This window comes from Myotis davidii, unplaced genomic scaffold (genome assembly GCF_000327345.1).
Source record: "Myotis davidii unplaced genomic scaffold, ASM32734v1 scaffold6, whole genome shotgun sequence".
Classification (NCBI taxonomy): Eukaryota; Metazoa; Chordata; class Mammalia; order Chiroptera; family Vespertilionidae; genus Myotis; species Myotis davidii.
Genome location: NW_006383011.1, coordinates 170,068 through 181,137, shown reverse-complemented (window position 1 = coordinate 181,137; position 11,070 = coordinate 170,068). Strand labels below are relative to the sequence as shown.

The 11,070-nt window shown below is 40.2% G+C and overlaps 2 protein-coding genes and 1 pseudogene across 2 annotated transcripts in view; 1 reads left to right on the top strand and 2 right to left on the bottom strand.

Annotated features, from left to right (window-relative positions):
- PPP3R1 (protein phosphatase 3 regulatory subunit B, alpha) overlaps nt 1-10,780 on the bottom strand; it is a 27,115-nt gene extending 16,335 nt beyond the window's left edge. Inside the window, exon 1 of the mRNA XM_006778520.2 lies at nt 10,718-10,780. Coding sequence (XP_006778583.1) covers nt 10,718-10,730 — 13 coding nt within the window. The 5' untranslated portion in view covers nt 10,731-10,780. The remainder of the gene's footprint in view (nt 1-10,717) is intronic.
- Nucleotides 1,587-2,591, bottom strand: LOC107181625 (ninjurin-1-like). Its single transcript, XM_015557932.1, is given in 2 exon segments — nt 1,587-2,115; nt 2,118-2,591. Coding segments are annotated over 2 exon segments (462 nt in total). The 5' UTR covers nt 2,545-2,591; the 3' UTR covers nt 1,587-2,080.
- Nucleotides 9,368-9,861, top strand: LOC102768425 (annotated as a pseudogene).
- Nucleotides 10,781-11,070: the final 290 nt, after the last annotated feature.

Here is an 11,070-nt window from a genome sequence, read left to right as displayed (position 1 = left end):
ACTCCAATTACTGAGATAGGAACATAAATAACAATTTGGAAAGTTACATTAAAAAACTGAAAATGAAGTGCTTGAAGGATTATGTTTTAACAAGAGGCCCGGTGCATGAAATTCATGCACAGGTAGAGTCCCTAGGCCTGGCCGGTGATCAAGGCCGATCAGGGCCTTCTGGCTGCTGGCTGGGGCCTCCCTTCATTCTGTGCTGCCCCCTTGTGGTCAGTGCAAGCGATCAATCAGTCTCCTGGTCTAAGTCCTGTGGGGACAATTTGCATTATGCTTTTATATATATAGACTAGAGGCCCAGCGCATGAAGAAGGGGCAGGGATAGAGTTAGAAACATAGATGAGAGAGAAACATCGATCAGCCACCTCCTGCATGCCCCCTACTGGGGATGTACCCGTAACCAAGGTACATGCTCTTGACCGGAATCGAACCCAGGACCCTTCAGTCTGCAGGCCGACGCTCTATCCACTGAGCGAAACCAGTTAGGGCTATTTTATTGTTTAATACATATTTTTATTGATTTCAGAGAGGAAAGGAGAGGGAGGGAGAAACATCAATGATGAGAATCACTGACTGGCTGCCTTATGCATGCCCCCTACTGGGGATTGAAACCCTGGCATGTATGTGCCCTGACTGGGAATTGAACCATGACCTCCTGATAGGTAGATGCTGAATCAATGAGCCACATGTGGGGCAACAACCGACTTTTCTTCTTTTCTCAACTGAAGTTTCTTTTACTTTTTCAATCCTCACCAGAGGATATGTGTTTATTGATTTTTAGAGAGAGGAAGGGAGAGAGAGAAACATCAATCAGCTGCCTCCCATACTCGCCCCACTGGAGACTGAATCTACTGGAAATTCAATCTGCAATCTTGGCATATCGGGACTACACTCCTACCAACTGAGCTGCAGTCCAGGCTACAGCTAAAGTTGTTGACAGCATAGTGAGTACGTATCACTGAAGCCCCAGCTGGATGGGGGGGAAACACCTGTGGGAAGGCTCCCAATAGAGCCAAGGGGAACTCTTTCTTTTATTATTTATTTATTTGTTTGTTTGTTTATTTATTGTTTGCTTGTTATTTATTATTTATTTATTTATACATACTTAAATTTTTAATCCTCACCCAAGGATATTTTTCCATTGATTTTTAGAAACAGTGGAAGAGAGAGGGAAAGACAGAGAGAAATACTGATGTGAGAGAAAAACATCAATTGGTTGCCTCCTGCAGGAGCCCCAACCAGGGCCCGGGCTGGGGAGGAACCTGCAACCGAAGTACGTGTCCTTGACCGGAATCGAACCCAGGACCCTTTGGTCCACAGGCTCTATTCACTGAGCCAAACCAGCGAGGGTTACAGGAGCTCTTTAAATCATTCTGTAAAAATAAAGACACTGGGGCAATGCAGACCCAAGACCCTGGTCTCCACCTGGAAACCTGACTGGAGATGCCAGTCTGGAGAAGGCACCTGAGGTGTCAACCATGTCCCCCTGACTGCCCTGAGCAGAGGAGAGACCACTACAGGCCTGGCCTGGGGCAGGTGCCGGGCCCAGGCCCAGGAAGGAGACTAGTGCTGGAAGCTGCACAGGAGATGCATTCGTTTTATTGGTCATTTGTGCTTAGAAAAGCGGGGCTGGTGGAAGGTGTGTGCATGGTCCACGGCCACAGCGGTGCCACATTAGCTGGTGGTTCATTGTACCAGGTCAGGAAAGGCAGGGGCCAGGGGTCCCTCAGCGGGTGCATTGGTTGAGGAGGGGCATCTCCTGTCCTTCTAGAAATATCTCAAGACTAAGGCTGGCCCTGGTCCCTAACTGCCCCTCCTCAGGCCTGCAGCATGTCTTATGTTGGCCATGGCCCTGCTTGGGGATCTCTAGCTCTGCCTCTGGGCCTTGCTGCCCCTGCTTCAGGGGGAGGAGGAGCCAAGGATGGAGCAGGACTCACACTGGTCCGACTGTTCTCCAGTCTAGTCTTGACGCTGGCATTTTCAGGAAGTGCAGCACAGAGGCAGGTGGGCCCCAAGGCTGAGGCAGTTTCTGGGGTCTGTGTGGCTGTGACCAGGCACAATCCAGGGCATCTAGGACCTACGGCCCGGGCGCCAGGTCCACTACAGGTGCTAGAAGCCAAAGGCAGTGATGAAGATGTTGACCACGACGATGATGAAGACAAGGCTAGTGGTCAGGTCGTTGAGGAAGTTCATCTTGGCGTGCTTGGCTGGGTTGTTGAGGTCGGCCTTGACAAGGAAGATGAGCAGCACGCCCACGCTGATCTGCAGCACGAGGGAGATGGAGATAAGGACCACCAGGGGGACAAAGGACTGGAAATCAGGGCCCTCGTTGATGATGGCCTTCAGCTGCGAGGCGTTGGCCATCAGCAGGGCGACGTCCAGCATGCTCTCTGCTGCGCTCTTCTTGTTAGCGTAACTGTTCAAGTTGAGGGGCCTTTTCGGCAGGGCGCCCGTTTGGGCGTTGGGTGAGTTCCGCAGCAGGTTACCGTTGAGCTCGTACCCCCTGGGGTCCGAGTCCATGGCGCACACGGCCACCGCCATTGCCGCCGCTGCAGCCGAGTCCCGCCGCAGGTTACCGTTGAGCTCGTACCCCTGGCCACCCTCTGGTAGAGCAGGGACAGCCTTACTGCCCCCGCAGCCACGGCCACCGCCACCGCCACCACCACCACCACCGCTTCGTTCGGAGCCTGAGGCTGCCCACTCAGCAGCTGCCGCGGGTGTCCGCGCCCGCCCCAAGAACTGGCTTTTTAAAAAGACCCTGAAGTATGACTTGAAGAGAACAAGCTCTATCTAGTCATTCTCACATACCTCACGCGGCCCAGATTCACCTTGAGCTTTAAGAAGGCAGTACCTATTTATTCTCCAACCACCAGTTTATTCCCTCCTTTCTGTCCATCCCTTCCTGCTTGGATTACAATGATGCGTAAGACACCCGACATTACTCAGTACTTATTATCTAGTTGGAACTAGCTGAGCAATGAAGGAATCTATACCTAAACAATTAAAATATTCTTAACTGGCTAGTTTAGAAGGCAATGCCATGAATATTTTTAAAAGCCAAGACTAAGAAAGCTAGCTTTCAAAAACAAATGGTAAAAATACCTCTTTTAGGAATGGAAGGAACAGACTGACTTATTTGGCTGTTACTGTTGCCAGAGAAGCAGTCAATCAGCACTCCCACTTGTCAGCACTGCAGACTAGATGTATTAAAGAACTAAACACATCCTAAAGTATGAAGCAGGTCTCAAGTCTTGAAATATCAGCATTTACCAATCTCCTAAAAATCACGCACAGATCTCTAAAACAGATCAAACCCATCTTGGCAGCACCATTAAATGTTTCAGATCTGTATTTAGTACAAGTTAAATATTAAAGAACAAATTCCAACTTCTGTCATCAAATTTCATCAAAGATTTTTCCTACTGCTTGGTATCATACTCCCTTTAAAACAGATGGGCAAGGGGAATAAAAACAAACCCTACCCTCTTGACTCATCTTGTGACTCAGATAGATACTCATTTTCATAAGTTTTGTCAAGCTGAAACACATATTATTAGTCTCCTTTTTGTAAGGATACCTTTGGGAGAACTATCTTTTTTAATAGTTGAAAATACCTCTGTATTCAATTTAAATTATATTATACAAAGTAGTAGAATAAAGAATCTCTTCTATCATCTATACTCAGGATAGGGCAAAAGCAGGTTTATAGTTGCTTATATGGGAAATACAATAATTTATAGACAATACAAGAATAAATTCTGGTCTGGACAGTGGGCTCAGTGGTTAAGGATGGACTCATGAACCCAGATGTCCCCGGTTTGATTCCCAGTCAGGCACATGTTTTCTATTATCTACTGCTGCTGCTAAGAAATCCAATACCAGTGGACGCCTATTCTTTTTAGGCAGCTTATTTCCCCCCTTGTTTAGGGTTCTCTTTTTACTCTTGGAATTTTATTTTATCTTATTATATTTTTTATTAATCCTCACCAGAGGATATTTTTCCATTGATTTTTAGAGAGTGGAAGGTAGGGAGGGAGGAAGAAGAAGAGAGGAGAGGGAGAGACATTGATTGGTTGCCTCCCATATACACCCCAACCGGGGCCAGGGATCAAACCTGCAGCCCAGGTACATGCCCTTGACCAGGAATCAAACTTTCGACCTTTTGCAGCATGGACTGAACACACCAGCCAGGGCTTACTCTTGGAATTTTAAAATAGGCTGAGACTAAATGTAGGTCTTTTTCATCTAACCTTCTTGACTATCAGAATGCTCTTTCAATCAGATTTGACTTTTCAGGAGAGGGAAATTTTCACCCACTATTTCATTGATTATTTGTGCTTTCATCTTAGCTAATATATTTCCTTAAATTTCTTTTAGACAGATGCTATTACTCTATTTGTCCCAAGTCCTTCTTTTCTTATATTTTTTTCCATATTATTTGCTCTAACATTCTGAAGGAGAGCCAAGAATTTATACATTTGCTAAATGGTTAGCTAGGCTTTTACCACTAAAAAAAACTGACTTCTACATCACAAATATAAAATTATTCAAATTTGTAGCAGACTACCAAAATACAATGTCATAGACTTCACTGCTGAATCTACAAATTGGTAAGTGCTGCCATAATATCAAAATTTGACAGTATGGACCGAAAAACCTGAAATATTTAGAATACAGTAGACAAACCAGGTATTTAATAAAAGGCCCTGTAAGAGCAAAATAAGGTAACAACTCAAAGCTTAGATGTTCAAGTTCATGCACTAAACTTTAGAAAACCATTCATCCCTCTCTTCTTTCCAGCTCTAAAGCTTTACTGAAAGAAAGCAGAATAGTAGTAATTCTCAGTGAACTAAGTGAAATTAGAATTTAGGATCATCAAGTTGCTTAAGCATGAACTGTGACACATTTACGAAGGTTTTTAATCTAAAGTGAAAAAAGCACATATCAATTTCAAAGTTAATGACAAAAAATCTGTAAATAACAAATGGCATTTTAGCTTAAAATGTTTAAGAACATTTGTATCTGTTCACATTCAAACTGAATTTTTATTGATATTAGTCATTAGAACACACATTATTTAAAAATTGGAGTTACTCTAGTCCAGGGGTGGGCAAACTTTTTGACTCGAGGGCCACAATGGGTTCTTAAATTGGACTGGAGGGCCGGAACAAAAGCATGGATGGAGTGTTTGTATGAACTAATATAAATTCAAAGTAAACATCATTACAAAAAAGGGTACAGTCTTTTTTTTTTTTCAGTTTTATTCATGCTCTAGTCCCATTTAAGAAAGGAAACAAAGAAATGCAGATATGAAGGAAAAGATCAAATTAAGTTCAGATTAAGTTTTTCTCTGAAAAAGCTTTATTTTCACAACAAAGAAAAACCCTAGTCTAATCTGATTGAGAGCAGAAATTAACAGCACAAAGTCAATTATCTCTACATTTTCAAGTCACTTGTAAATATTCACATCAGAAAAAAAAATTGCTTGAATATGAGGTTGTTTACTTAAAATTAGAGCAGTTATCCTAATGGCTAAAGATATATTCAGGGTTTCTACAAATACTTCATTATGCAAAAGAAAACATTGCTTAAGAATCTGCCAGCTCTTCCTGGGCCACCTTCTAATCAAAGAAAATTGAGAAATCTTTTTAGATAAAAAACTATTATCAGTCCTTCATCTACATTTAGTCTACAAAATAGGCCTGTACTTCATTTTTATCAAAACCATTCAGAATTACCCTGGTTTTATCAACAGTAATAAATAGTTGAATCTGATTTTCAATTTACACTTTCAACTGTGCCCCAATCTAGTTCTCTGTTTAAACTATCTAAAGTAGTATCTTACACAGTCACTTTTCCAAGTCATCATGCCAAGTTACAAGTAAGGTCTCAACTTTGAGCAAATTACCCCAACAGAGTATACATTTCCACTATAGTCCAGACAGGTTAGCTAACAGACAGAAACAAAGTCACAATGGCCTAGAATAATTTAACTCAATGAAAAGTGAACACTGAACTGAGAAGTGAGGGGTTCAGAGAATACTTCTATGTCTTAAACAAGTCCAGTTTGCCTAAAGTAATTCATGTGTAGACAAACATAACATAATCTTATAACATTTATTATAAGGGAGGTTGTATAGGATTGGGATTAAGCATATGACTCTAGAGCATGACTGCCTGAGATCAAATCATGTCTTTGTTCCTTTACCTGCGGCTGTGTGATTGAGATCTTTCTGCCTGTTTTCTCTTCTGTACAAAGGATTAATAATACCTCTCTCATGAGACTATCATGAAGATTAAAAACATTGATGTATGTGAAATGCTTAGAATAGTGCCTGGCACATCAAATAATAAGTGTGATGATTGGTAACTACGGAATTTTCCTAAAGGTACAGCCTTTAAAATTACCCAACTAGTTGTCTATCCAACACAGCTACTTCAGCAGTGAACTCTTACTAGCTTATTCAGTCAAGAGATACTTACTCAGCATCTGCTTTATGTACATGGTTTTTAATCCATCAGATTTAGCAATTATGCAATAAAATGAAGGTGACCTTAAAGTTTCAGTAGATAGTAGGGAATAAAAGTCAGTTTACAGGCCATGAAATTAGCAGAAATACTGAAATGGAGATAACTGAATATGCTCTTCTAGGAAGCTCAAATATGAGAAAAAATGGAGAAAAACTGGGAGGTGCATGAAGGGTCAGGATCAAGGAAGTTAATCCTGTCTATAAATTGAAAAGAGATGGAGCAGCTGAAAAACAGGGAGAACCTAACAAAACAGTCCTGTAGATGAGAGTGGATGAGATCCAAAGCACAAGCAAGGAGGCTGACCTAGGATAAGGGGGTATGAGCATGCGATTGGGAAAGTTTCTGTGTGCAGTGGGGAGGAGTGGAAAGTAGGGGGAGTTGGAGATAAGGAGATAATGAGGTTAACACAAAAATGTTCTCAGTTTTCTTAAGAATTAGGAGAGAAATCATTGAGTAAAAGTAGGATATTGGGAATGACTATGCAGGGTGTCTTGATAGAATGATGAAAATCTAGATGCAATTTAAGGAGAATGAAAGGGACAAATGACCAGACAAGTGAAAGAATTAATCAGTATTGAAAACTAATAAAGCTTTCAAAAACAATTTCAAAAGTCAGTCTTCTGTGAAGCTTTTCTTAATTTCCTTAACCAAGGATAATTTCTACTCCCTGGGACCCCTGTTTTTGTTTTTCACAAAGATTTAGTTCCACTATAATAATATATGCGTTCCTCTTTTTCCCAGTAGCTAGACCATAAGCACCTTGTGGTGTTTATCTGTGTCATGGGCCGAAGACAGTACCTGACCTTTTAAAAAGTAGCATAATTAAATACTAAAAGAACAAAACAGACAATAACTACTTGAAGAACAGGAAGGACCAATGAAAACTGGGACAATTATAAGGCCTCACTGAGAACAAAGAATCAAACTGGGTCTTAAAGGAATGAGAAGGCATGACAGGGTTTAACCCAAACAGGGAAGTATAAATATTGAAGTGCCTCAAAGACTGGCTTTAACATTCTTATATATAGATAATATTAAGCTCTTCCAATAATGAAGAGGTTTGTAAATAAGAAAAAAAAATTTACAATGTATGGATGGCAGGAAAAAGTGTTGGTTTTAATGTGGACAAGTTCATTTTGGAGAAATTAATCCAAATCATGTATAAAATATACAAAAGTACACTGTATTCTGATGAACCAAGTAGGGAACAGAGGGGGGAAAACTATATACTGGCTAACAGAGTAAGTCATATAGATTTATTGCTGGTTGAATATTCACTGACAAGTATAAACCTTTCCTGACAAGGTTCAACAGTTTCACTAAGCATAGATGAAGTCTTAAGAAAGAAGACTAAGTTCTAAGGATAAAACCAAAAGAGCTTTAACAGTGTATGACATTTATTTCAAATACCACACATTAAAAAAAAAAAAAACTTGGCTTTTGCCATCTGGATGTGCAGAAGGCCATCCATCTTGCCTTTTGCCCTAATATATTTTTCTTTGCAACCAGGTAAAAGAAGCAAAGAGAAGAACCTGGGAAATACTTAGGACCTCTGTTCCTTGACCAAGAAACAAAAATTAATTTCCTAGTACCTCATTCCAATCAGAGTTGTACAATACTTCCAAAACTCAATCTAAACTCCATTTGCAGCATGAAGCCTAGTTAATTAGACTTCCAAACCTCCTTCTTGCCCATTAGCAAGAATAACTGTCACACGCTCAAAGTAGCAAGGTATAATTTTGAGCACACCCTTTTGATTCTAAAGAAACTATAATACTGACATATTAACTTTGCCAGAAATAAGAATTCTAGATCTAGCTAACACCTAAAGCATTAGCTTGTAAAAACTCTAGTTTGACCAGAGTTCAGATAGGTTAGGCAGTGATAGAGGTGACAGTTCTCAAATTCAGAAGACCATTACTGTCTATAATAGGGTTCCAACAAACTTGTTCTGTAAGAGGCCAGATAGTAAATATTTTAGGCTTTATGGACCATATAGTTTCCATTGCAACTACTCAACTCTACCACTGTAGCATAAAAACAGCCATATGTAAACAAATGGGCTTGACTGTGTTCCAATAAAACTTTATTAACAAAACTGCCGATAGGCGGTAGTATAGTCACAATCAGGTTTCGTTTAGGTCAATTTTTACAATATGCTAGGTGCAACATTTTAGCTTTATCTATACATATAAAAGCCTAAGCGACTGGTTGGTAGCTATGATGCACACTGACCACCAGGGGACAGACGCTCAATGCAGGAGTGGAAACAACAGGCATGGAAGGAAACATGGAACAGACTGATGAATCTCAGAGGGAAGAGGGGAAGGGAGAGGAGAGGGTGGGAAGAGATTAACCAAAGATCTTATATGCATACTAGAGGCCTGGTGCACAGAAAACTGCGGGGATTAGGGTGAAACCAGCTCTCCGACATTCCCCAAGGGGTCCTGGATTGCAAGAGGGTGCAGGCCAGGCTGAAGGGACCCCACGGGTACATGAATTCATGCACTGGGCCTCTAGTATTAAAATAAAAATATACATTTGAATGTGAACATAATTATGTAAGAAATTTATAAAGGAAAACCTGAGAAGAAAAACAATAAAATGTATATAGTTCAAATGGCAAAATTCTGGGTAATTGGTCATAGAGTATCACTCATTTAAAAATAAATTATATAACTTACAAAATGGAAGATAGAAATGGATGAATAAAAACAAGTAATTTCTTTGCTACAAGGAAATAAACAGGGTACTTACTACCCATGATAGATTCTTAGGAGAGGAACAATAACATTTATCTAAGAGTTTAAAAGACAATGAAGTCAAGTAAGTAAGGAACTTGATACAACTCTTTAAAGAAGACAAGGCTGAAGCTGCAGCAGAGCTCTGTTCCACTGGCTTCTGCTCCTGACTCACCACTGTTTGCTCTTACGGAGGAATAACTCCACCAGGAAACCATGCCACAGCCATGGCTTTTAAAAATACAGGAAAGATACCCATGGAACCAGAGGTGGCGATTCACTGAATTAGAATTACTCTAACTAGCTGCAAATGTAGTCTTTGGAGAAGGTGTGTGCTGACTTGATCAGAGGAGCAAAGGAAAAGTGAAAAGACCAGTTTGGATGTCCACCAAGACTCTAAGGATCACTACAAGAAAAACTCCCTGTGGGAAATGTTCTAAGACATGGGATCCATTTCAGATGAGGATCCATAAGCGACTCATTAACTTGTATAGCCCTTCTGAGATTGTTAGAGGTTGTTAAAAATATTACTTCCAATAGTACTGATAGAGGAGTCAAGGCTTAAGACACCATTGCAGATACTTAAATCAACCTTTTTAATAAATTATCAATTGTTAAAACAAAACAAAAACTTGACACAAGAGCATTCTACCCAGAGCTCGGAAGCAAGCAAAGGTGTTGGTGAGAATGAAGAAATTGACAAGTGTTTGGGGAAAAGAAAGCAAACTAATGAAACATAACGAGCAACAAGTAAAATGGTTTTAATGAAAGAAAAAAAAAAAAGGAAGAGGTACCTCATTGCAAGGTAAGAGGTCTCCAAACAAGGCAGGAGCAGCTCCATCAAACAGGGATGAAAAGGGCAAGGAAGGTTTAGAATGATTCGGCGTTCTGTGACCGCCTCATGACATCTAAATTTACCAAATATCTCCATTCCAATTCTCAGCATCTCCCTTTCCCCTATCAATGGCCTTCCACACAAAAAAACCTTTTGATTTTTTTGACTGATCCTTGAATCGACATCTAACAGTGTCATGTTCTGCTTTTACATTCTCCAATACAGTCAGAAATAACAAGCCCCCACACTGCTTAAATTCCTCATTCTCCCCCAAAAAGATTTTTTGCAATAGCTACTTGGACTACCAAAGTTTTGCCTTCAGCAAGTACTTTACTTTATGTAAACACAAAATAAGTAAGTTAATTGTTCAATTAAGCCACTGATATTTGAGGTTTGGTTTGTAACTATAGCATACTGCAGATCCCAATAATAAAAAAGTCTGTAAAAAAATATTCTAATTCTCTATTCTAATTAAGACTATAAGTCAAATTCACTACCCATTTTAAACAATCATGTGCTAACATTGCTACACAAACATATAGATGTGATATATAAATATAAAGAGAAATGTAAGTATAAAACAAATTAACAAGAATATTTGACTTACAGTGTGAGCACATCTCCAAAGGATAACTTGCCTCATTTCCCTGAAGGAAAAAAAAAAGTTATTAGCTACACAACATTAGTAAATTTCTTTAAGAAGTTTATATTTACATTGAAATATAATTTTCTATATTAGAAGGGAAGTGGATCCAATATCAGACAGCCAATTCCAATTTTTCTTTTTATGGGACATCTTATCTCATGGTTAGGGTCTAAGTCAGCCGTGGGCAAACTACGGCCCGCTTAGCTGTTCTATCCGACCCGCGGAGCCGAAAGAGCAGAGGGTTCTCTTGCTCTCCCCTCCGCTCCTTCACCAGCAGCAGTGTTAACATGGCAACGTCGGGAAACACGGCAGCT